The 25,864-nt window shown below is 40.6% G+C and overlaps 6 protein-coding genes across 6 annotated transcripts; 4 read left to right on the top strand and 2 right to left on the bottom strand.

Moving 5' to 3' along the window:
- Positions 1–326: 326 nt before the first annotated feature.
- GCK72_024341 (uncharacterized protein) lies at positions 327–6,205 on the top strand (the record flags this gene model as incomplete). Its single annotated transcript, XM_053735839.1, has 9 exons — positions 327–338; positions 392–595; positions 1,884–2,046; positions 2,099–2,208; positions 2,870–2,924; positions 4,135–4,275; positions 5,460–5,593; positions 5,691–5,901; positions 6,021–6,205. 9 exons carry the CDS (start codon positions 327–329, stop codon positions 6,203–6,205), a joined length of 1,215 nt encoding a protein of 404 aa, XP_053579405.1.
- Positions 6,206–8,405: 2,200 nt separating this feature from the next.
- Positions 8,406–9,509, top strand: GCK72_024340 (uncharacterized protein; the record flags this gene model as incomplete). The annotated part of the gene is made up of 4 exons (XM_003118134.2): positions 8,406–8,498; positions 8,554–8,657; positions 8,707–9,253; positions 9,309–9,509. 4 exons carry the CDS (start codon positions 8,406–8,408, stop codon positions 9,507–9,509), a joined length of 945 nt encoding a protein of 314 aa, XP_003118182.1.
- Positions 9,510–9,973: 464 nt separating this feature from the next.
- On the top strand, positions 9,974–12,984 carry GCK72_024339 (uncharacterized protein; the record flags this gene model as incomplete). The annotated part of the gene is made up of 11 exons (XM_003117814.2): positions 9,974–10,055; positions 10,443–10,580; positions 10,685–10,798; positions 10,848–10,929; positions 11,009–11,100; positions 11,152–11,416; positions 11,465–11,579; positions 11,663–11,728; positions 11,782–11,862; positions 11,906–12,007; positions 12,880–12,984. The coding sequence occupies 11 exons, from the start codon at positions 9,974–9,976 to the stop codon at positions 12,982–12,984; spliced, it is 1,242 nt and encodes a 413-aa protein (XP_003117862.1).
- A 416-nt stretch (positions 12,985–13,400) lies between these two features.
- GCK72_024337 (uncharacterized protein) lies at positions 13,401–19,449 on the top strand (the record flags this gene model as incomplete). The annotated part of the gene is made up of 6 exons (XM_053735838.1): positions 13,401–13,677; positions 13,981–14,720; positions 14,791–14,849; positions 17,523–17,681; positions 18,015–18,185; positions 19,200–19,449. 6 exons carry the CDS (start codon positions 13,401–13,403, stop codon positions 19,447–19,449), a joined length of 1,656 nt encoding a protein of 551 aa, XP_053579404.1.
- GCK72_024338 (uncharacterized protein) lies at positions 13,521–16,731 on the bottom strand (the record flags this gene model as incomplete). Its single annotated transcript, XM_003118071.2, has 4 exons — positions 13,521–13,680; positions 13,738–13,916; positions 13,974–14,708; positions 16,675–16,731. 4 exons carry the CDS (start codon positions 16,729–16,731, stop codon positions 13,521–13,523), a joined length of 1,131 nt encoding a protein of 376 aa, XP_003118119.2.
- Positions 19,450–20,463: 1,014 nt separating the features above from the next.
- GCK72_024336 (uncharacterized protein) lies at positions 20,464–24,281 on the bottom strand (the record flags this gene model as incomplete). Its single annotated transcript, XM_003118015.2, has 11 exons — positions 20,464–20,604; positions 20,652–20,782; positions 20,832–20,946; positions 21,016–21,228; positions 21,346–21,451; positions 21,518–21,610; positions 21,716–22,060; positions 22,408–22,537; positions 22,843–23,029; positions 23,081–23,311; positions 24,195–24,281. 11 exons carry the CDS (start codon positions 24,279–24,281, stop codon positions 20,464–20,466), a joined length of 1,779 nt encoding a protein of 592 aa, XP_003118063.2.
- Between the last annotated feature and the right edge of the window lie 1,583 nt (positions 24,282–25,864).

The following is a 25,864-nucleotide window of genomic DNA, read 5'->3' as shown; positions in this document are numbered from 1 at the left end:
TTGGCACTATGTATATATGTGTATATGTATGTTGCCGTTACCGGTTTTGCGGGTCAATGGACTTTGAAAGAACAACACAACGATTTCGAAGGGGAGTGAAGGGCTGAAGAAGGACGATGGATGAAATAATATTCAACCTCCGATGATGCGCCTAGGTAGTGAGGTGGTGTGGCGCATGAGTGCTTAGCGTACTACTGAAATAATTATGTGTCGTCCATTTTCCTGCCGGAGATGTGTCTTTTTGGCGGGTTATACCGGTGGATAGAAAATGGGGGAAAATAATGGAAACATGCTAGAGTGACAGCTTGGTTTCCCGAAAGTTTATAATGTATAGGTGTGTATGTGAATATATTATCCATGTCACACTGTATAAACCTATTCTATTTTTCAGGGATACTTGTCGGAGGTCGGAGCTTCGTTGGTTGATGAGAAACTCAAATTGGGAATCGTACCACCTACAGGAGTTGTCGAATTGGCTGCCCCAACATTCTACTATGACCGTATCGATAGAGCTAAGGCTCGTACAAAGGAAAGAATTCAGTCGAGATACCCAAACATTGGACGACGTTTCCATCGTATTGGATTGCCGGAAAAGGTAAAAAGAATATAGAGAACTTGAAAAGAATTTCGAAACAAACAAACAATTTTCGGTTCGAATTTGATTCTCTCTCACCCCTTATCAACCTTTTTGCGCTTGTCAGGCTGGTGTCACTGAACGGTTTAGTTTTTGTTCATTTTTCGAAAAATTGTTGCCGCATTAGTCACGCGATTCTAATCTAATTCCAAATTTGTTTGCTTTCGTTCGGTTTTTTCAAGAGTTAAAGACACATTACACTTTTGATATTGCCATTTAGATGCCAAACCACTAAACTGAACACTTTAGGAACAACAAAAGATAACGATTCTAAGGCAGAAAAGAAAACTGACAAGATTTATGAACCGATGATTTTTCTTTTTGATCATCAACCCGCTGCGCGACTGGTCACTGAGATAAACAAGGAACATTCTCTTACCGAATAAGGGGATGTAATAGAAAGGGCTAAAAATGAAGACCAAACGAAATTTTATTAGTTTCTAGTGAAAAATAGTTGTTGTTTGCTCAAACACACTCGCATTCCATACTCGGTGCCTGGAAGTACCTTTGTTTTCGTCTAGAAATTATCATGTGGTATATCAACACCTTTTTTTAAATAGAATTTCAGCTTTGGTTTTTTCACATAAATGTAGGGATTCAATAGTTTTGTTTTCTTTAGAAAAAAAAGTTTGAGAAGGTCGACTCTCACTTCTTTTCCTTGACAACAACTTGTTTTTGAGCGTTCTTTTGTGGCGTTCAGTGAAAATAATAAAAACAACGTCGGCAACAAGTAAGAGGAGAAAACATACTCGAGTTTCTAATGTAAACAAGTTCTTTTTTGTTTCATTACTTGATAAACACGCATCGAAAAAGAAATGAAGATTATTGTGTGAAGAGAGAGGAGCACTAGGATTTCAATTGAGTGAATAGGAAATGAAAGCATATGGAAACAGCAAAAAGACTAATCCTTTCGATTGACAAGTAAGGGATTTGATGGGGCGGGATGGATTCTAGAAACCTAGAGAGAGGGAGGTTGACCACCATCTGCGCGAAAACGAGTGTCATGCACGAAAGATAAATTCACGAGATACTGAGCCAAAAGCAGTCGTACACTTTCACTCTGGGATACTGGCTTCGTTTCGAACATGCCAATTCATTGTGCATTGATGATGGAAGGAGAAAGAAAGAGGAAACACTCGGTCACTCTACCCTTCTTGGACAAGTGGAATAGCTAATCGTGGTCCATTAGGGCGGACACTACAGAACAAGATTATTCCCACACCAGTAATTAAACTCATCATTTTTGCAGACTGGCAGTTTCCAATTGTTCGTCAAAGGATATCAAGATGCTGCTCATTGGCTCAGAACCTGGGTCAATCAGCCGGAGACTGCACCACCACCGGTCACCCAAAGAGAGTTCCAGTTCTTGTTCGAAAAACTGGTTGCCTTGGACTATATCATCCGTAACACCGGTAAGTTTTTGTATCTAATTACCGAGACGAAATTCAAAAATAATATGTTCAGATCGTGGAAGTGACAACTGGCTTATCAAGTATATCCTTGCCGATGTGATAGATCGCGCACCGGTTCATAACAATGATATTCCATGCGATCCAGCTAATGCTAAGCCTCAGGTACAGGATCACTAAAAAAAGAAAATTACCTTGCAAGAAGAACACAAACACTTTTAGAACAGTCAGTGAAATGATGAAGAAAAATAGAAAGAACACAATGAGAAACAGTATTTCTAGATAGATGGGAGTGTAAGATATGCTGTACTAATTGGTTGGAAATAAAAAAGAAAATTCAACGCCGATTACTTACAGCAGTTTTCTTTTGATGATACCGTGATGTTTACAGGTTTCTGATATTTTATAGAGGTTCTGAGATAGATGAGAAGAAAATAGAAAGTGACGTTCTAAAAACGATTAGTGACGGGCAGTACGGGTTGTTGATTCAAAAGTTGCAATGTTAAAGGAACACAAGGCTAATGTTATCGTTTTGTAACTGGTTAGATTAAATAGATTAAGTTTAGTTTCAAAACCAAAGTTAGAGAGAAGCAACACACAATTTAAAACGGATAGTTCTGTAGATACAAAAAAATTGATCAGTTCAAAGTAGAAATTCGAATCATAAGTTGGTCATTAGAATAGATATTGTTTTATAACCATTCATCATGAAAATAGAAACTAGATTATGAGAAATATTGAAAAACCTGATATAATTGGTCATTCAAAAATGGTTTCATTATAACTAAACTCTTTGGATCCTTTTACTCAACTACTCAATTTTTAGGTACCTGGCGACGAGAAACTCATCGATTTGGTCGACTCAGAAATGATTCCAGATGGTGGGTACTTATCGTATGTAGATACAGACTTGAGCGGTTTCTCATGTATACGGCGTCCATGAGGTGTTGTGTCGACTCCCGAGTCGCTGCTCATGAACGAGTAGGCACGATCGCGGTCATCCTGCTCAGCTTGAGGATCGCTCATGTTTCCAATAGGCGATCAGCTGAGCACTTTAGGAGTTGAGTAGAATTCTGAAGATCAGAACTTGAAATGATAAACTTCGGTAGGAATGAAAGACGGAAAAGGGAAACGGTGCTAAGCTGGCAATACCGACTGACTCTGACAGAGGAGAACACCGGAGAGGATTTTCAGTCGACGGCAAAACCCGACCTCTACAGAAAGACTGAGAGAGTAAACAACTCAGTTCTGTTTCTCCACAGATTCTACTTTTTTGTGTTCACTCTGATGTTGTTTTTCGTCGTCTGCCGCTACACAACTCTAAGCACCTCCCCATTTCTCCCTCTTGTTGCTACGGTATATTTCAGTTGTTTTCGCCCTGAGTGTGTGAAATGTTCCTTGTTATTGACACGCCCCCAATTCCAACATCTGGGTCAATGTTTTGGTTAGAGTTGACTATTTTTGAAACGAACTCCGAAACCACGCCCTCACCAATGTTTTGATCGAAAAGAGCGGGAAGCGTGATGGGATTGTTATTTCGAATTCAAAAACGAGAGAAAACGTAGAAAAGCGTAAACTGACATGGTGGTCAGATAGCTGGATAGTTAAGTATGTCTCATTCGAACACAACCTCCAAAAGTCGTAAAACTGTTGCCTAACAGAGAAACGAGTAGTTGGAACTTCCATCAACATAAATAAAATCGGGTGGCAAGTATGTCAAGAATTTTCTCAATACAGTCATTAGAAAATAATGTATATATGATAAGATGATCTTGAAAATGCATACACATCATTTAGGTTTTGGCATACACCCAAAAAGTGCCATAGGCTTGGGAACGCTGCACGAGAAAAAATCTGACACACTACCAATCCGAAACGTGAAAATGTTATAACTTGTTATTAAGTCCAATTTAACATAAATCAGATGAATTTATGGTATCATCCGTTCAGATCACGTATTGTTCTTGTTTTTTTTTATACTAGTGGAACCAAATGCCCAGCGGCAAAGCTATCATCTAACAGCAGTTCTCAATTAATTAATAGCTTTTTCTCTCATTTCCCATCTCTCGATATATTATTTTTCCGTTTCAGCACCACTTGGATCTCTTCACATCGATGATCCAGCTCCAGCAGAGGTCGAGTGGGCCGACGTTTCGATTCCAACTGTTGACGTGGCAGCCATTGATAACGGATTGGCATTCCCGTTTAAACATCCTGACGAGTGGAGAGCGTGTAAGTTGTTGTTTTGTCTTTCGAATGACAGGGAACTTGAAAAAAGTTTTTGGGAGAACACCTGCGGGACAAAGAGAACTTGTCAAAAAAAATCATTCGGTATTTAAAAAATGATTGGCAACCAACCACAAATGTCATTGCGGTTGGAATGAGAGATCAAAGAAACAACCAAAAGTGATCCACTTAAAAATCGTATCCTATTATTTCAAAAATAAATAGAAAAAATCTAGAAGTCAGGTTTACATTGAAACTGCTAAAACGATCTTATATCTAGTTGGGAACAATTTCTGTCTGATTTGTTAGTATCCAAGTTTTTTAACAGTTCGCGACACAATGTTACTCATTCCCAAATTTTTGTATTTATCAGTTTTTGTTTTCTTTAAAAATTTGATCAGAGCACAAAATTTATAGGTCATGTCTGTCTCTTTGTTCTGTTCAAAACAACATGTTTCCTTTTTTAATCAAACCAAAAACCGATCAAGTTGTTGATCTTACATATATGTTGCATTCCTTCGGATTTCGAATGTTCATTAGATTTTAAATGCTTTTTTGATCTAGACTGCAACAGCTGTTTCAATATCTTATTGTCTTGTTCACTACAAAATTCATTCAAAAGTATACTGTGAACTTTTTCGTGTTTTTACACTTTTTGCTAGACAATGTTGACCGTCGAACTCCAAAATACTCGGTGTTTTTGACTGAACGAATTTGTGAGGCAGAATGTTTTGATCATTATTCGATCCATCTGCCAACTTTTATGGGTTGCCTTTGTCGCTTTTTCAATGATCGTCTAGGCAAAGGCAACATCAAGAAATAGTGGAGAAATTGTAAAATGCTATTTTCTGACTGAAAGATAAGAATGATTGGCATGGTTGGGACTTTGACGGCATTCCAACAATTCTAAACTATTGTAGTGAAAACTTATGGAAATTTACAGAAATTTTTTTGGTTTACATCAGAACGGATTATGCAATCATTTGTTTTTTCCGTGACTTGATATCAGTTGTTGGTTGACCTGTTTGTTTTCCGTCTACAGAAATGTGTGAACATGATTTACTATCACTTCTTTACTGACAATGTGGAAGTCATCAACAGAAAAACTACACTCTGTTTGGAAATACTATCTGAAAAATGAACGAAAAATAAATGAGGAAGGCAGGGAAACTCAAAACACGTTATTTCAGATCCATTCGGATGGGCGCTTCTCCCACAGGCTCGTATTCCATTCTCGGATGACATCGTCGACTTGCTTCTGCCAAAGCTGGACGATACTAAATGGGTCCGTGAGCTCTGCGAGGATCTCCGACGTGTTTTCAAGGTTTGTAAAAGAAGGAAAGAGGGAGTAGGGGGTTCTTAGACAATTACCTTTCAACTGGAATATCTGTTAAGAACTATACAATATGTGTTCATTCCAGAACGACAAAGGATTCGACAAGAAAATCTTCGAGAAGCAAATGTCGGTGATGCGTGGACAAATCTTCAACTTGCGAGAGGCTTTGATGAAGAAGAAAAGCCCCTATCAACTCATTCAGATGCCTCCACAGCTCATGGTCGAAGTGAAACAAAAGAAGAAGAAGTCGAGACGTTCTCGCAACGCAGAGTACGAGGAGGCACCCAACTATGATTGTAAGTTTTTTTTAATTTTGGAATAAGATGAAGGACCAGATGCGATGAATAGTATGCAAGTGTCTGTCTCTAGACAAAAAACTATGATGAAAACCAAACATTCACCATCAATTTTGCAGCGGACGCTTCTGCTGTGCACAGCGCATCTGGCAATGTGGAGCCTGAACAGCCCGGCCCTTCCACTTCAACTGCCGGCCCATCGACTTCTTCCGAGGCGGGAGCATCGAGCATTGGCTCCAAATCTTGGCAAGAGACATATGAGCAGAAAGTGCAGACTAAGCTCCCGTTCTTCCGTTGGTGGTGATCGGTATTCCTTGCTCGCCCTTTTATATATACACTTTTCCACATCTATCATTTCTTTTTTTGCTCGTACTATTATTTCAAACATATTTTCTACTTTCCCCGACTTTCTCAAATTGTCATTTCTCTTTCATTTGCTGTCCGACAAAAATTCCAATCCTTCCCAATTCACTACAAGTAGCTGATCTTCTATCGATTCGAACTCGGTTATTGTCATGTGAGACAACTTTTGTTTGGTTCAAACATAACCGCTTTTCTGTGAGCTTTACTCTCTATCCCTTTCCAACTCTTACCTAATTGTAAAATATTTTCTTATCATCTCATTGACAAGGTTCGTAAATGTTGTGTTGTGTATTGTGGTCCCCTAGTATCCGTATATACAGTTGTGAATAAAATGTTCCCACTGGCAAAACATCTCAGTTTTTGTTTTGTGTAATCAAACAATCCGACGATCGTTTCATCGTTCCATTTGAATTATATCTGTTCTATTCCCACTTTTATCTTCTCTTCTTCTTTTCTTTGTTTTCGTTCCTCCTAACTAGGTAACTGGGCCGGCGACGCAAGAAAAGATGCGACGTGCCGAGTGATAATCAGAGGCGCGTACGGCGGCGATTTATTTCTATTCAAGATATGGTTAAACAGATAAGTTGTATTGTGGTTGAGGTTGGAAAACGAAGATGATTTGGGGTCACCGCCCAGCACGCATCTCCAGGGACAGAAAGGGATGAGAATTTGAAGGATGAGAGAAGAAGAAGAAGACGAATAAACCTCTGTTGGGGTGACGTGTTCCAGGCGGAGACGACAGCTGTGAAGCGAGAGAAGATTCTCGAACGGTCCACAACTGTTGTCCGGCTCACCTATTTAAACGCCCCAGACGCGCGTCGAAGCTGACCGAGTGAATAGACAGACGCCACTGTCTCCATTACTTTTCTCATTTGTTTATTGGTTAGGGGAGGATCTATGTAAACGAAACTTCTCATTGTTTATTCCACATCTGTTCAGGCAGAATTATTTTCTAAAAACAATGCAGATGGGTGGAATAGAACAAACGTTTCTACATAAAGGTAAAAGGTGTCAATCAGCATTTGCCGATTGACTGGTTCTGTAAGATTGTTTCACTGTTCTCAAGTAACAGTTGCCATCACTACTTTCCTTCAATTTCATCTTTCCCTCCTCACTTTTCGAAACATTGGATATCTTAGATTAGACGGATATTTCGGAAAACTACTAGGAGAACTACACACACACACTCATCACATCTCATCCTCGTTAGAGTTGAATTGTACACGTGGCTCTATGGTGAGTGTGTGGACGAATGTGTATCGGCGGGGTTGTTCTTCTCCCGCAGTATTCTTCTTCTTCTTTTCTTTGCCTCGACCGAATGTCTGTTGCCTCCGCCACTCTACAGTGTCTCTCCAATGTTTTAACTTAACCTCTGACTGCGTCTCCGAGTACACAGTACTCTTTGCTCTAAGAAATCGGCAGCCCCGGCAGGCACTGACCCCTATTTTGTGATGACCATCTCCTCTTTTTCTCTCTCTTCCGCAAGAGTATCTCTTGTGTGATGGCCCCCGTCGCTCACTTTTTGCTGAACCTGTAGACTGCGGACTGCATAGGTAACAACACAGAAGTAACGGGTTCTCTAGATGTTCTTCTTCTTTTCCTTCATCACTTCCCTGTTCTTATAGCCGTTTGAATGAGAAAATCGAGAGAAAACACCAGATTGATGACACCTCCTTAGTCCACGTGTACTAACAGGAAAATCTTTATAAACAATTGTCCCCCGCCTAGTCCACCAAGTTCAAGCATTTCAGTCCATTAGTAGCTGCGTATGGAAGTGTTTGTGTGAGCAGAAATATTGAGAGTTATCGAGGAACTGTCAACACTGGCGGGTGAGGTTGACAGTTCGCAAGCAGGCCAACTCACTCCTTCCAATCGGGTGTCCGTCCGTATTTTTGGGTTGTCTACTTTCTTTCCATCTTCCCTTTTTCTGTTATATACACCTCAACACTATCGCTGGACGGTGCATAAAAAGTGTCCCCGATTGCTTGACCTATTTATGTATATCCTTTTAAGGAGCTAACAGCCTCTTCTTTTATCGTGTTCGCTAATTTGACAAATTACCTTCCGTCTATTTCGTTTTAATCATCTTTGACAACCAGAAGCAATCCTTATTCATCTTTCAGGTAGTGTAATCTAACACAATGAAGGTCCTTCTCATCGTCGGCCTACTCGCCGTTTCTGCCCTTGCATCCCATCACTCTTCCGATCCAACCAAGGACGGAGAGCATTTCAAGGTAACATTCATACTTTCCTTCAATAGACATTTGATTAATTCTGGATAAATTTTAGGGAAAGGAACATGACAAGAAGTATGACCACGAACAGTTCCTCGGAAAAGACACCGCCGCCGAATTCGACGAGTTGACACCAGAGAAGTCCAAGGAAAAACTTGCGTAAGAGTTGTCATTTCGTGCAACTTGACAAAAATCAACCATATTTCAGCAAGCTTGTCCCAAAGATGGATGCTGACAGCGATGGATTCATTGAGGAGAACGAGCTCAAGGATCACATTAACTTCATGCAGAAGAGATATGTTAACAACGATGTGGACCGCACCTGGAAGAACTACAAGGCTGAGAAGATTGTTGACGGAAAGATCAAGTGGGAGGACTACAGAGAGATGGTCTACGGATCTGCTGACGGAGCTGGACAAGAACTTTCCCCAGAATACGCCAAGATGATTGCTCGTGATGAAAAGAGATGGGCTGTTGCTGACTACGATTCGAACGGAGCACTCGACAGAACCGAATACGGTTGCTTCATGCATCCAGAGGATTGCGATCACATGAGAGACATCGTTGTTGCCGAGACAGTTGACGACATTGACAAGAACAAGGACGGAACTGTCGATCTTGATGAGTACATTGGAGATATGTACAGACCAGATGACTACCCAGAGTTGAACGGAAAGGAACCAGACTGGGTTCAATCTGAGCGTGAAATGTTCAAGGAGCACAGAGACAAGGACGGAGATGGAAAGCTCAACCAGGTATGTGAAAATAAGCAGAAACTTAACAATTGAGTATGAAACCGATTTATTCCAGGAAGAGATGCGCGATTGGATCATGCCAGTTGGATTTGACCACGCTGAGGCTGAGGCTCGTCACTTGGTTGGAATCGCTGATGACAACAAAGACGGAAAGCTGACTCTTGACGAGATCGTTGCTCACTACGACACCTTTGTTGGATCCCAGGCCACCGACTACGGAGAGCAACTCCAGAAACACGACCCAGCCGAGCTCTAAACTGTTGTTCTATCCCAAATCAGTATTAATATTTCTCAGTAGAGATCTTTTAATAATAATAATGTGTGACTGGTTTTCTGCATTCATTCTTACTTATATTAAATTTCACTGTTTTCTATTTATCCAATAACTTGTTTGCCTTATTTCATTGTCATAAGAGTATCTGTTATACCGCATGCATTTTCTTAAATTTTTTAAACTGGTTCAAAATTATCACAAATAAAATGTAATGTGTTCAAACTTGTTATCTTCATCCTTGATCAAATATTGTCAAGGAACATTCCAGATACTACCAAATCAGATTTAGTGTGTCAAATGTGTACAACTTCTTCTCTTCTTCATACAGCGGACGTGGCTATGATGACGACGACGGTGACCCCCGATAATTTTCCTTTCATAGTCTCATTTCTCCCTGCGGCGGATTCTTCGAATCGTCTCTGCCCCAATTTCTCCTCGCCATAGTGATGCATAGCCCATTCATCCGACTGTTATTCTTGTTTTTGATTATTGATCGATTAGCAGAAGCGTTCGATGTTCCCTGCGCACGTAAGTCGCATTCATGAATTGAAAAAAGAGTTGGACTTGTTTGAGAAGGGTACACTTGAAGATCCTGGATAGGAATAGAGTGAATGATCATCGAACCACCAAACCATCTGAAATTTTCTGATTCAGTGAAAACAGAGTCATTGTGTTGTATTAATCAGAGAATAAAAATTTCATAATTTGTAACTTCTTCGACAAAATGATATACTATGAAATGTCGATTAGGCAGCAAAAACTAGCAACTGTAACTAAATAAGCGGTTCTGACTTTAAAATAGTTGACATAAATAAACTAGTAGTCAGTTTTGTTCCGTACAAAAAAGTACCGTACAAAAAAGTACCGTACAAAAACTAAAATCTGAAATCCTAAATATTTCCTGTCATTTTTCAGAAAAACTCATTGGAAGCGATTGTCTATTCGATGAAGAATGTTATGGAATGAACTCAGTATGTCGGAACTCCCGATGCACCTGTCCCACTAACTTCGAAGAATATGACATTGACGAACGAACTACTGTCTGCCGATTAGGTGAGTGACATCATTATTTTTTACTTCATTTTTTCTAGACCTCTTACAGTTCCAATGATTCATCAAACCGGTCTCTTATTGTATAAATTAGCTTTTGCTTTCAGCACCCGCTAAAATCGGCGATTCCTGTCAACGCGATTGTAAGCCTCCCTTATTGTGCAGAGATGGTAAATGCGAGTGCTGGGGTGGAAGTATTGTCGACGGAAAGTGTGTTGTTCGTAAGTGGTGTTTTTGAACGTTTCGGAGAAAAGATGAGTGGATTTTCAGCTTGCCCAGCAGGACAACAATTGTATGGAGTAGAATGTACACGTGTCGCTCATTACATGCAACCATGTGAAAAAGACAGCCAGTAAGTGCATTTTGGCAAAATCACAAAAACGAAATCACAAGAATCTTTGTCTTGATAACGTCAACAAATTTCATTTCAGATGCGTTGACCCATTCAATTCGTGTATTGCTGGAACATGTCAATGTGCTCCTGGAACTACAAGAGACACCGTCCGTGGATTCTGCTATGCAGGTACACCCTAACAGTCAACCTTGGATTATCCAAATTTCATCTCCATTTCAGTTTGTCCCGACGGGATGCACCCTCGTCAAACATGTCGTCGGCTCTTCATCAACGATATTGATATGCTTGAGAACGCCGCCAACACGGATAGCTGTCCATTAGGCTATCGATGTGTCACTTATGGAAGTCCATATGTGGGCCATTGTTGTCGGTTGCGTTGTCCATATGGAGAGCCAGATTTGAGTCAATCTTGTGATGCCGGAGCGTCACCAGATTCAAAGTGTCGGCCTCTTACACATTTCTGTTTCACAGTCAGTGAGCCAGGGTATGAAATTGCTTGCGGGTTTTCAGTAACTCATCTATATAGTTTCAGATGGAAGTCATCACTGTGCTGTCCAAGACCATGTCGTGATCCAACACCTCTCTACGTCAATGGACAATGTCTTTCTATTGCTCATCGTGGAGATCCTTGTCAAATCGATCAGCAGGTAATCACTAGACATTGTAATAAAAATTTTATCTGAAAAACAACTAGCCATAATGAGGAGAACGAACATTATTCAATTTTCAGTGTGAAGGTGGAATCACTATGTCATGTTCATTGGGAAGCTGCCAATGCAAACTTGGATACCATGAGGTTTGTTTTTTACTCCTAAACTAATTTTCATATATTTCATGTCATTTTTTCAGAACAATGACGAGAGGTTCCCCACGTGCACAAAAGACTGCACGCTTGAAGAGGTTGCCAGCAACGATAGATGTTTGGCGAAGGTAAAATCATAATAGTTTTTTTTCCCATGCTAATTGTTCTCAGGTACAACTTGGAAGCAGATGTTATTCCAATAATCAGTGCATCCCTTCCGCTGAATGTCGTTTTGGTACTTGTCAATGTAGATGTGGTTATAAACAGGTTAAGGTGAGTTCAAAGAACTGCCTTTAGTTCGAAAACCTGTTGTATTTTGTTATGACTTTACAATTAAAATATCTAGTTTTCTTTCTAAAATCCCTCTTTTCTCAATTCCCCTGTAAGAACCAAACAATCAAGAACCACCTCCTGTCGTACAATCCCTCAATTCGCAATCATCAATCATTCAACGCGTTTCGATGCATTTCAATAGAAAGAGCCGCGGGGATATGATTGATTCTTACCAACAATAAGAGCAGAAAGGAGAAAGAAAAAAGGTTTCCTTTGAGAAAAAAGATTTATGAATAGTTGATGAATCAGAGCGGGAGAAACAATAGAACTAGATGGAAGGATGTGGGCTGACTGGACTTTTTCATCAGTTCAAACGGAAGCAGATTCTGATTCAATAAATGCAATATTGGGGAAGGGGGCACGTCATTCTTGAAGGAAGAAAAATCCAATAAAATTGGTTTTTGTGGGAACCGGATCTGATAACACTTAGGTTTAGAAATCTGAAATTGATGGAAATCACGCCACCAGTAGCGAGTTTTTAGAAAAACATTTCAAAAAACCACAGATGACTTCAAATAACGCAATCTTCTAAGAATTCATCATTAGTTTTAAACAATTTGGAGAATCCATTATAAATCCAAAGCTATTTCTCCTCTTTTCCAAAACTGTCTGGGTTTTTGCAATTCAATCAAGTGTAGTAATCTGATTAGCACCAGCTTCTTTTCTATTGAAAGAAAACTAACAAAATCCTCTGGGTGCGATATTTCTCTCTTCCAAAACACTTTTCCCATTTATTCCAAAAACCCGCTCCCAGTCTAAATCCCTTTCAAAGCTGCGGAAAAAAACCTGTCTCAAAACTGCCAATCTTGCAGGATCAACTACTCGGAGTCCGTTGCTCAAATCCAGATGATCCGCTAAGCATTGGTTCAATTCTCGATCGCGTCGGGGACATCTTTGGAAATAAACGAGGCAAATAATCTGTTTTTCATACTGCCACTCATTTGTCTTCATCTCTTCTCCGGGTTGAACTTTATTTCATCTTTTGTATTTTTATTGTTTCACAAAATAAAAATAAACTTTTTGTCTTATTAAAAGCTTTATTACGAACATATCTCAATATATGAGCATAATTCAGAGAAAATTTGTAAAAATGTGTCAATTTTTGTGTGGGGGGTGACGAGAGGGGTCATTGGCAGCGATAGAAGTCAACATCAGAAATGATCGCATTAAACATAAACTTCAGCCAAAAGATACAATGAGAACCTAATTATAGATGCCTAGCTTACTACCGGGGTAGTATTGAACAAATACAATAAAAGTTACCATAGGAGATTTTGGAGAGGGTTAGAGGAATAATGCAGCCTTTTTGAGGGGTAGAAGTCTATCACTAACAATGTACACGATAAAAGAAAGAAGAAAAGAGAAAATAAAGACAAAAAACAATGGGCTTGATGGTTTGCAGGATAATACGAAACATTTGTCTGTTGAGCTTGGAGATGGAGAATGGAGACGTTTAGAAGCACTTGCGGTGGACAATGGATGGGCCGGACTCGTCGTACTCTTGCTTGGAGATCCACATCTGTTGGAAGGTGGAGAGGGAGGCAAGGATGGATCCTCCGATCCAGACGGAGTACTTGCGCTCTGGTGGGGCGATGATCTTGATCTTCATGGTACTGAAATAAAAGAAGATTTAGTTTTCTTGTTGCTTGAGGGAATTTGAGTGAACTTACGATGGAGCAAGGGCGGTGATCTCCTTCTGCATACGATCAGCAATTCCTGGGTACATGGTGGTTCCTCCGGAAAGGACGGTGTTGGCGTAGAGGTCCTTACGGATATCAATGTCGCACTTCATGATGGAGTTGTAAGAAGTCTCGTGGATTCCGGCGGACTCCATACCCAAGAAAGATGGCTGAAAAGAGAATGGATTAGTGTCATGTTCCAATTATGAGTTGGGGTATCATCTTACCTGGAAGAGAGCCTCTGGGCAACGGAAACGCTCGTTTCCGACGGTGATGACCTGTCCGTCAGGAAGTTCGTAGGACTTCTCGAGGGAGGAGGAAGAAGCGGCGGTGGCCATTTCTTGCTCGAAGTCGAGGGCGACGTAGCAGAGCTTCTCCTTGATGTCACGGACGATCTCACGCTCGGCGGTGGTGGTGAAAGAGTAACCACGCTCGGTAAGGATCTTCATGAGGTAGTCAGTAAGATCACGTCCGGCAAGATCGAGACGGAGGATGGCGTGTGGGAGGGCATATCCTTCGTAGATTGGGACGGTGTGGGTGACACCATCTCCAGAGTCGAGGACGACTCCGGTGGTACGTCCGGAAGCGTAGAGGGAGAGAACGGCTTGGATGGCGACGTACATGGCTGGGGTGTTGAAGGTCTCGAACATGATTTGGGTCATCTTTTCTCTGTTGGCCTTTGGATTGAGAGGAGCTTCAGTGAGGAGGACTGGATGCTCTTCTGGAGCAACACGGAGCTCATTGTAGAAGGTGTGATGCCAGATCTTCTCCATGTCATCCCAGTTGGTGACGATTCCGTGTTCAATTGGGTACTTGAGGGTCAAGATACCTCTCTTGGATTGGGCCTCGTCTCCGACATAGGAATCTTTCTGTCCCATACCGACCATGACTCCTTGATGTCTTGGGCGTCCAACGATGGATGGGAAGACGGCACGTGGAGCATCGTCTCCGGCGAATCCGGCCTGAAAATGGAGGTAATCGTTTTAATTTGTTTCAATGTGTTTCATGATGACCCCAGTCTAAGAAATGAGTTATTTTCCTAAGGTCGGAGAAGAATGTCCAATGTATTTACATTGCAAAGAGAAGGTTGCGGCGAGAATTTGGTTGAGATTTGGCAGAGCGCACGAGCGAGAGCAGTGCAAACACAATAGACCCATTCTCTAGATGCCCTCTCTCTTATTCTACTCCTCTAGTTCACGGTTGATATCGAATGAAGTACTTTTTCCGAGAACGCTTTGGTGTGTGGTGAGCGGCGACGCTCAACATATGTGTGTGTCTGTGTGTGAGTGTGCCCCAATGCTTTCTTACCCCGTTGGTCGCGGGGTTTGCTGCCACTGGCCCCGTTTTTTCTCTCTTCTCAACCACTCAGACCCATTTCGCAATCCAATTGCGTTGTTGAATAATGAGATAGGAAACGGAACGAATGGGAGGCCATCAGCAGAACTGAGAAGCAGTGGGGACACTGGGACACTAAGACAGATTTCGAAATGCATTGAGTCATCGTCGTCGCATCACGAGCACCAGATGTGAAAGTGTCAGTTTTTGATTTCAATAAGAATTGAATTGAATTAGAATGCGTTGAAACTACTACACCCTCTCCTCGTCCCGTCCCTTTTGATTCCTATCCACCCATCTCATCCTAAACGCACTTGCTATCCTCGCCCTACTACTTGGCCTCAATCGGACTCTCATGTCTCCATTGCGCATATGCATTCCTATCAATCAATATAGTGAGGGTTGACAAAAGGTGGCATTTCTTGGCCTTGACAGTCCGTACGTCCCTCTTTGTGTCCTATCCATCCATCCGTTCGGTCATTCAACAAGAGAAGGGGGCCGAAGGAGGGAAATCGCCTTGCATACAGTGATGCGAGGAGGATACAAGGGCACACTTGACCAACACTGTCAAGATTAGCGATTAGCGGCTGCCTCTTTTCTGACACATATATAAATAAATCCGGGAAGGGAGAGGGGTTCGCCAATACCATCGGAATCTCACCAAACACTTGCATACAGACACTCTCACACGTCTTGTTCCTAGGGGGCCGCAAATTAGCCAAGTAGTCCTAGTACTATTGAGAAGAGGGTGCGGATAATTGATGTTCGCGTTTCGTTTCGTTCCCAAATTATACTTAATGAGGATTGCAAAGTGAGGTGCTTGTTAATAAAGATACTCGCGTAAGGATCACAAAAACCTCTAGCCCACAAGAAATTTGTCTCAAGTGTTCATGTCCTCCCGTCCGGATACTAATCTACGTTCGGAATCTCAGTCTCTCGGAACTATGATCCTTTTGGCATATTCCCCCTTTCAATGTGCATTACACAGTGGTCGTGATATATCTCTTTGTACGAAGGAAACGTCGCGGACGTTCCTTCGGCCTTTCTCACACACCATTGCAAATGCGCATCGGTTCGGGGTCGGGTTGGCCCTCTTTCCACAATACCCTCTACACACACACACACTAAAAACATATCCTTGCGACGATACTCCCTTTTTCGCCTCCCATTGGGATGTGGTATGAGCGCGTGGCGCCAGATTTTGAAAAACGGAAAGGAAACATGGGGGAGCGAGTGACCATGCGCAGGTGTTGAGGGACGATATGAATCACTGCTGTTGCCATAATTATTTTCGAAACAATGTAAACCGAAAGGTTGAGAAGAGAGGAAAAGAGAGGGAAATACCGAAATTCAAAAAGAGAGAAGGAAATACGAAAAGACAACCTTTTGGTTTGTGATGTGATCACTCTCTTTGCCTTCAAAAGTAATAGTTCCAAAAGGTTTTGAAATTCTAGGCCAAAAACTGTTAGTACCCAAGTGGTTTGAAAATTCAAAAGTAGGAGTTCCCATTTTCTATTCCTAATACGGTATCTAAAGATTCTCTTCCTTTAGCCCACCCAGTTGTTATCTAAGACTTATCGACCCATTGCTTACCTTGCACATTCCGGAGCCATTGTCCACTACGAGAGCTGCAACCTCGTCGTCACACATTTTTGTAGGATCACTGAATCGAGCGCCGTAAAGCGGTGCACGGCTCGCTCTGCCCTCCCTTTTATACTGAAGCACGCGACGCGTCCGCGTCGCAACTCTGCCATTGGTCGGGAGACTCCGCCCACCAAACGAGGGATTGAGGGAATACGGAGAGTGCCATCCGTCATACACTCCTCAGGGGGCGGGTCGAAGACAAAAAAAAAACAGTGAGGCGTCCCGAAATTTTGGAAAACGGACCGCTTTTGCAAACTGCGATTATCAACGGGGCAATGTTGAAATAAACTCTGAGGCCGTTACGAAAGAATGACCGAGCGCACGAGGGACTAGCGGCCACTGATCATTGAAAGTGGACATTCTAAATAATATTTTTAGGTTTTCAGACAATGAATATGCAGAAATCTGGTGATTCTTAATCATTGATGTTTTACTAGCACAATTGGATGATGAAATTCAATCTATTGGGACTAGGCTAGAAGAATCTTCAATGTGGTCGTTCACTTTTGTAGAAAATCTTTTCAAAAGTTTCTCTTTTAATCTGAAAACATCTGAAAATTTTTGTAAGATTTGTGAAACTTCAGCAGTTCCCAGCACAGTTTCAGTTACGAATGTCATGTTCTTCTTTCAATTCATGTTTTACATGGGAAACCGCTTTTGATGTTTGGAATGTATTCCTTTGAAACTGTAATATTTTTCTTTGTTTTCCGTCGTTCCAAGGAAAAATATTGGTTCTAGGAAACCCATTCCAATCTTTGAGCTTTTTGTTTTTCTTCAAAAGTTCGAATTGTTTCCAGTGAATTAGCTGCCCTGCTTTCTCGCTGTTACACTGCAAGTTTAGCTTTCAACTGCTCGACGGCAATGCGGGGGAGACAACAGGGAGAAGAAGGAGCATCACCAGGAACCATCAACAACATGATGATGTTACCTCTCGGCAATTTCATCGGGCATTGCTTGTGAGAAAAGGGGAAAAGGAAGGAAAAAAGGTCTGGGAGTGAAAGGGACCCGATGAAATGGGTTCGCGATTTAATTAGTATTGTCCCGAGAAACTTTTTGTTTTCCTTTTCCTACGGGAAAGTTTTCGGATTGTTTCCGTTTTCGGAATATTTGTTTTTATTGGATTTTCATATGTTTCCACCTCCTTCCGTATAAAAGCATAAAAGAATAGTTTTTGTTTCTCTGTACAAAACATGAAGCGTTCGACTTTTGATGAGTAATCGCTATATAAAAAAATATCAAAAACAATGACGGGACAAAAAAAGAATAAAAAATGAAAATGTTATGTTTAGAAAAAAGCGAAATGTCAATGATGATTCAGATGTATGGGGCATCGATGTTCTGTTTACAAATGTCTTCCAACTTTTTTTGGAGATTGACCCAAGTGGGACGGAGACGAAGAATCGGATGACATCACTTCATGACCATCAGAAAGCACGCTGCACTATGTGTATGTTGTCTGTGTGAGTACTACATCTCCCATGTGGACATAAACTTTTTCTTGACAGTTTATTTCTAGAAAAGTTCTCCACTCAAATGTTTGATGTGGGTACAAGATTCCAGATGCTTTTGAGTATGAGCACTTTTGATAGAATCTTCCAAAGAAATACAGAAAATTAGTTTATCAGTTTATCTGTGTTCATTTCTTTTTATGTTTGATCCTTGAGTTTGATTCCAAAAGAAAACCGTTTTCAAACATGAATATTGTTGAATAAAGGTTAAAGATCTTGATTTTTCAATGCATTTCTTTGATATATCTGTATTTCATTTCAGAGAGTGTCGGTTTTTGCTATTGTCAAAACGCATTGTGCATTGAAATTTCATTGTTGAGAAGTTCACATACAAGATCTCTTTGTAGTTCAACTTTGGCAAACTACAGTAATACCTAAGAGGTTACTGGTTTATTTGATGATCGGTTTAGCGCTTTTTTGTTTTCCGTGTTAACGAAGCCACTTGTTCTCGGAATATCTTAACATTTCAACTATAATTTACACTCTGATTTTCGATGTGATTGTTCTTGTTCCTAGTTTTCTGATCACGTAAAGCCGGAAGGGATATCTCTGATCGAGAAGCACTCATTGCTCGAAAAGAGATGAGAAGGAGAGAAGACGGAAAGGGCGACGGAACGAAAGGGGTCAAATTCCCCGGTTGACTTGATTCCCAGGGATAGATAAAAACACGATGCACCGGCAATTGACACCGTAATTACAGGTTACTCAACCCGTCTCCGTTCGTTGCAATTCATTTCGATAGATAGCGATTGTCAAGGACGTTAGCCATTGACTTCCGAGATGGCTACCGAAATTATTATACTTTGACCTATGTTGATGTTTCAGACATGATGATGTTCATCCATTTTCCTAAAAATCTTTCCTGACGTTCGTTTCAATTTTTGATTCAAACGAGGGGGTTACTTGAAAATCGGCTGGTCGAGAGCTGCTCTTTCTCTTCCTTGATCTATTGTATGTCTTTCGCAGTCTACCGCCATCCGCTATCACAAAGTATCTCGCTGCGGCGATTCCAAGAAATCGTCTCCGATCAGCAGCACCGCATCTCTCTCCATCTCCTCAGAACCCGCGGAATTTTTGCTATTTGCCAATGTGTAATGCTCTTGTCGCTGCCGTCCTTCTGCCACCACGAATGTTTCGTCTCCACGGATCGCCTGCTCCTCTTTTAACACTCTTCCTCATTACATCTCTGCTTTTTCACTGGCACGGTAGTAAATAGGAGTGATGGTGGGTGTTGTAAACGCTTTGGAGAGAGGGAGAGGGAGCTTTGGGCCAAGGCATCTTCAAAAAATAACCCATTGTGCAAGGAGGGACCCGGGAGATATACTGCCAATTGGCACATCGGGGTCTTATCATGAAAGCAATCACCTTAAAAACGATCAAACGATCAACTCAGATCATCCATCATGCAGACGCTTGGTCCGTCACAATTATGAGGATTCTTTTCATGAGGGAGTAGTAAACAAACTATTGTGGCTAATTGAAATCGTCTGATGTTCTGAGATAAGACTGGGGCTCACAAAATCACAGAAAATTTTCTAAATCCTTTTCTGTACTTAGAAAAGTAAAATAGATGTTGTTTTTTTCAAGGATATAGAATTTTTTTTCCATTGTCCATCTGATGAACCTGATATATAAATTACCTCCGCTTGTTTTATTACAGGAATCAAGGTCAAACAGAGTTTATCTCCTAAGCTACCTAATAAACCTACTCGTCTGGCTTTTGCAACAAATCGTCATATTTTACAACCCACCTGTTTTCCAAACTTTGTTTTTTCTAAACAAAACATCGTCAGTCTATTCTTGTGACATAATCCAAGTCATATGCAACAATTTCTCCTTGTTTTGTCAAGTTGGCCTATTAATCTGAAAATAAGTGTTTCCCTGTCTGCTATGATTTCCCTACAGACAATGGGTATTCAACGGATAGAAGCAACGATTCATTTAAGAGAAGCTGGCAGATTGGTTTTGAAAAAAGAAAACTGACGCAACTATTTCCTTGATATTATTGTCGTGCGGAAATTATTCGGTAGTAGAAAGAAAAACGGGAGAAAAAGGGAAAATCAACTCGCAATCGAATTTTGGTGAAGTTGTCGGGGGAGAAAAAAAGAACAATCGAAGTTCAATTTGAACCGTCCATTTTTTGGGGGAAGAGAATTAAGAATACAAATGAGATCAACGTGGGGACCCATTGACACGGAGTTTTAGAAGCTAAAAATTGATACATGACAGCTTAGAATATTGTTGATTGTTGATGAAGTTTCTTGACGCTCATGGTTCGTCGATGATGTTGAACACAGCCGAATGAAAGGAGATCACGGAAGCATCGTCGGAAGTCACCGTTGTACATAGTGTAGATGATTGGGTTGAGAACCTGTAAACATAATACTTTGATAAAAACAACTATTTGAAATTTAGTACCGAGTTAGAGTAGCCCAGCCATAAGAAGAACTCTGAGGTGATTCTGTAGACTGCTGACTCAGCGACTGGATCAGAAATAAACACTTCCACCAAATACATGATGAAGAATGGCATCCAGCAAATGATGAATCCTACAAATAACTCTTATTTTGAAATCAGATTCAAGTTGAGTTCAAATACCTAAAACCACGATTCCAATAGTCTTCAAAGCTTTTCGTTCCCTCAAATACACCATTTTTTCTTTTGAGCCACGAACAGCCTTTCCTGGACCGTTAATTTGATAATGTTCATGAGCCTGAGAAAGAAAAAATTAACAAAAATTGAGTTTTGTGTTTCGTTTCTTCCGGTTTTCTTAAAAACGAACCTTTTGAAGTAAGTTATTAGGCTGCAGTCTAGCATTGCATTGTCTAGCTCTTTTACTCAACGACGGAGCAATTCCAACTTCAGTGTTCTTCCTAACTGGAGTATCGGCGCTGTTGACAATGTCAGCCAAAGAATGACATTCTCGCTCCATTGAGTTTTTGGCCTCTTTCTGTGATCCATTTGGAGGAGAATTCGTCACCAAAGACATGGAGATCTAGAAAAAGAAGCCGTGGCTCATTAAAAATGAAATTTGATTCATGTATAAAAGGAGTGCTTGAATCATCACATGACGACTCAATTATAAGTTGAAGAAAAGGAAAAAACTTATTACATTGCACGTAGTTCCTGCTTCCAGACTATCCCCATTTGGTGGTGAATCTTCACAGTCGGTTGAATCGAATCTTTCCGTGCTTGGCTTCAATGAGTTTTCCAAACGGCTGAAATGCATAATGGTCAATCTCCGTTTTTTTAGTCTGTGAACTATTCATCTACTGAAATCTCACTTTGCATACTCCATCGGTCTCACTGAGTAGTTCACTCGACCGCAGTTGTGGTTGACTTGAACTCGTGTACGTGAGTGAGGTGCACTAGCAGTTCTGCAAAAAGAAAAAAAAACATAGGAAAATGAAACGGATGTGGTAAAAAACACTGGAAAAACTCATGCATTTCAAATCGTTGTCTAGTGTCTGGTAAGTCCTCACCTCAGATTATTTCTCTGGTTTTTCTGCTGCGTCTTGGTGAGTCGATTACTGAGTCGACAAGTTCCAACGGATTGTCTCATAAGGGCTTCACGTTCAGAAGCGACCCGGAAGATTTTGAAATATACAAAAAGCATGACGAGCAGTGGTAAGTAGAAACTTCCTAGAGCACTGTAGATACGATATGCGACTGATGGGGAGTAGGCACATTTGAAATCTTCACTTGATCCCGTATTATTGTTATTATCAGTGAAGAGGTTCCAACTCGGAACTACCCATGGAGGACTGCATACCACGAAGGATAGTGTCCATACACCTGTTAGAAGTCCTGCCGCCATTTTCCGAGATCTGAAATCATAAGTTACTTCCTGTTTCCTTTTTTTCTTTCTTAAAGTTCATTTAGAACAACAAAAGATCCACAGCGCAACATTCGATGGGTATTTCTTATTGTTGCCGAGTGGAAAGAAAAGGGTCCGTTTATCGAGTTAATTTTAGATTGGCAGGACCACTGAAGCGTGATATTGGGCTGCGTCCGCCTCATCTGTTTTTTCTCTGATTTTCCTTTTTTTCTTCCCCTTTTTTTTACCCGGCACTCTTAGAAGAATAAGATGAAGCTCTAAAGAAGGGCTTGATGGAGAGAAAAAAAACGCGGAGGAAGAAGAACGAAAACAGAAGAAATAAAAACAAAAGACTACCTTGTTCTTGGGTATTTGAGGGGTGATGTGATGGCGAAATAGCGATCGAGGCTGATAACGCAGAGATTGAGAATACTGGCAGTGCACAGCAGAACATCTGATGTGGCCCACATTCGGCATAAGAATCGACCTGGAAAAAAAAGAGTTTTCGGAGAAAAACGTAATCTTGAGACAGATCTGGAAGTAAATCTTATGTTCTGTCCTCAACAACAAAAGTCATTTCAGTTCGAATATTATGCAATATAGTTTATTCTATCAGTTTCAATTTTTCTAGAATCTCAACAGAATTTTGACTTCCTGCAAATAATTTTGTGATGTCACAGGAGACCAAAAACTTGATCAAAAGCGTTTTCCGAAATGTTTCCATTCTGAGTGCCTATCCGCACATCACTTCCGGTTTTAAAGTCTAATCCTATCTTCCTTGTCTGAACATACCGAGTGGCCATCGATGATTATGCAAAAGGTCCAAAAGTGACATTGGCATGACTATGAGACCGACTAACAAGTCGGCGGTGGCTAGCGAAGTGAGCAGTATATTCGTGAACGTTCTCATTCGTTTGTAAACAACCACGGAGAGAACCACCAGTATATTACCAAAAATGGTTAACAGGATCAGCATTACCTGAAACGTTATTTAGTTATCACAAGTACATGAAATTTCGAATAAACTTACTAAAAACAGAGCAATGAATACATCGTGTATACCCAGACATAATTTGACAGGCAGGTATTCTGATAACGGTGAGTTTGGGCCTAGTGTGTCGACAAATGTGTTTCCAGGCAGGGAAGGTTCCCATTGTGGCTTAATTGTTGTCGATGTAATTGTGGCAACCGCACTTGTCGGCACACTGACCGATCCTTCTGGCGACGTAATACTCGTCCAAAGCGAGCCGCCAAGCGCCGCCTGAAATTTTGGATCGAATAAGTTTAGAATTGCTTCAGTATGAGCCCACGTGTGAGAAAGACGTCCTTCTCTATCTAATTGGACCTCATCGCTTATTATCCCACGCGCCGCCCAACTTTAATTGGAAGGACGTCTCACAGACAGTATGTCTTGAAGTGTAATGAAAAAGAAAGTGAAAAAAAAGGAGTCTACGCTAAAACGAGAAGATGTATGTGCGTTAGAGAGGGGCAGTGCACAACACAAATTGGAATCGAAATCGTTTCCAGTGGCACAGGAAGTAGGCTCGCGTCACACATTCACCCATTCATACCTCATCCTTCCACTTCTTCACCGCCACCGCAATTTTGAGAACGTTCAAAAAGACGCTTTCGAGTCATTTCCAGCTAATTGTTTCCCGGAAAAATTATTTTCGGGAACAGTGAAGTTTGAAAAAAAGTTGAGTGAAATACTTTTGTGAAAAATGGGATTTTCATTTCCTTTTCACAATGGTCATAAAGATTATTTTGAAGATTAACTTTTTTCAGAACTATGCGGAGATGTATAATGATCAATGTACATACGCATATTATAATTTGAAAACTGAAACTTGAGTCAGAAGATCCGATGATCCTTTCGCTAATTAGACAGACACAGCTGAGAGGAAAAAAGGTCCACTACTATCTTCTTAGCTTTAGACTATTGCAACAAAGGTTCTAAGCATTTTTTAAACATCACGCCTTTTTTGCAATTTCGTACCGGAACTCCGCAAGGAGGGCAGCCGAGTTGCGAAGAACAGACTGGTCGAAAATCAAATGTTTCCACTATTTTGGAGGTGTTTTGGAAGTTTTTTTAAAGAAAAGGGGAAGTCGAAGTTTGGTTTTTGAATTCTAAGAATGTTTCTCACCTGGATGTATATGAACACACTCCACGCCATGATACTTTCAATTTCTTTTTTTCTAGTTGAACTTTCAGATGTCCAATGAATAGCCATGTGGCAAGATGTCAGGAAGTAGTCATTAGTATCAGTTTCTCATAAAGTTGCAATCAGAATTACAAATAACAGAGATTAAGAAAGCACTAAAGAGAAGAGGAATCTGACAACTCTGCCGTCCCGAGTGATTCTCGCTCTCGTAAGCCTTACACGAAGAGCTGCGACTAAGTGGGCGGAGCCCATGTGCTTTCAGAGGCAAAGAGAGCACAGCTCAACCCATTATAATATATTTTACGCTTGCAATCACACATTTTATATATGTACGCAAACTCCAAAATAAACTGCGTCCCACTCTTTTGGCTGTCACAAAAAATTGCCTTTTTTTTCTCTATTCAAAAACTTTTTTCAATTGTTTTTGGCATTCTAGATTTTTGTATCCCCCCGTATTTTTCCATTCCCCATGTGTTCATTCAACCTCGTATTAAAAGTGTGAGTAGGGGTGTCATGAAGAGGAAACGGTTCCGAATGGTGTTTATGAAGCGAGAGAAAAAAAGGGAAACACGCATTTTTGGCGCAACCAGAAGAGGCTCTCCCCGGATTATTTGGTGAGCAAGAGAAGAGTTGTTTCGGTTGTGGGGCAAATTGAGAAAAAAGTGCAAGACGAGAAGAGACAGATGAAAAAAAGTGGATCATGTGAGATGAGACGCTGTGTTGATTCAGACGACGACTATCAACCAACCGACTGACAAAAACACATCCGGTAGACTGACTTAAAAAGAAGAATGGATAGGCACACCGTTGTCTGGAACACGCCAACCACTTTCAGGTCTTTTCTTTCTGTCTACTTTTATTCAAAAGTGTATGCGTTTTTGTTTAGAATGAAAACATAGCTGGAAGCCGGAACAAAAGTGGACAAGGTCAGGCTCAATTAGCGTATTTTTCCGGTTTCACCTGCTCTAAACCACATTTCCTAAGAAAAGACGGAGGAGTAAGTTGAAAGAAGTAAAGTAGTTTTGGTTTGGAAATAACTTCTTGCACACTGATGAGCGTTTTAGAAGAGGCTCTTCAGATTTCAAAACTAGCGGTCTGCAAGTGAGTCGGAAAACAAAGTGCAAAGGTTTAAGAGAACGTAATGAATCTCTAAAGTAAGAAACAACTGACACAACTTCAGATAACGATTTTTTAAAATTCTTCCATTATTACTGATTTTTAAATCATTAAATTTAAAAAAAATTCTAAAATTGTTCAAGAAAAAAAATTTCGTCGCTGTAAAAAAACGATTTCTGCTAGTGTTATTTGGTAAGTACTTGTTGTGATTCAAGGGAGCATTTAATTACTTGTTTTCAGTTTTTCTTCTTTCAGAACAGAACAGAAAACTAGGAGGGCGGCAAATAAAAATCGGAGTCTAATGATTCCACTTACCATCAGAAAATTGTCACCGTGTAGATTTCTCAAAATATTGCTGCTATTTGAAGTTGCGGTTATGGTGATAATTCTGAAAAATGAAAAAAAAATGAGAAGAAAATCTTTAAAAAACATATGTGAGGAACAGAGAAGAGGAAATGAAAAAGAGACCTTTGTGAGGGATTAAATGGAAATCAATAGAACAATCTCGGTTGAAAGAATAGCATGAAGAGGAGTCA

The sequence above is a fragment of the Caenorhabditis remanei genome, chromosome X (assembly GCF_010183535.1).
Source record: "Caenorhabditis remanei strain PX506 chromosome X, whole genome shotgun sequence".
NCBI classification, from domain to species: domain Eukaryota; kingdom Metazoa; phylum Nematoda; class Chromadorea; order Rhabditida; family Rhabditidae; genus Caenorhabditis; species Caenorhabditis remanei.
This window is presented reverse-complemented; position numbering and strand designations above follow the sequence as displayed.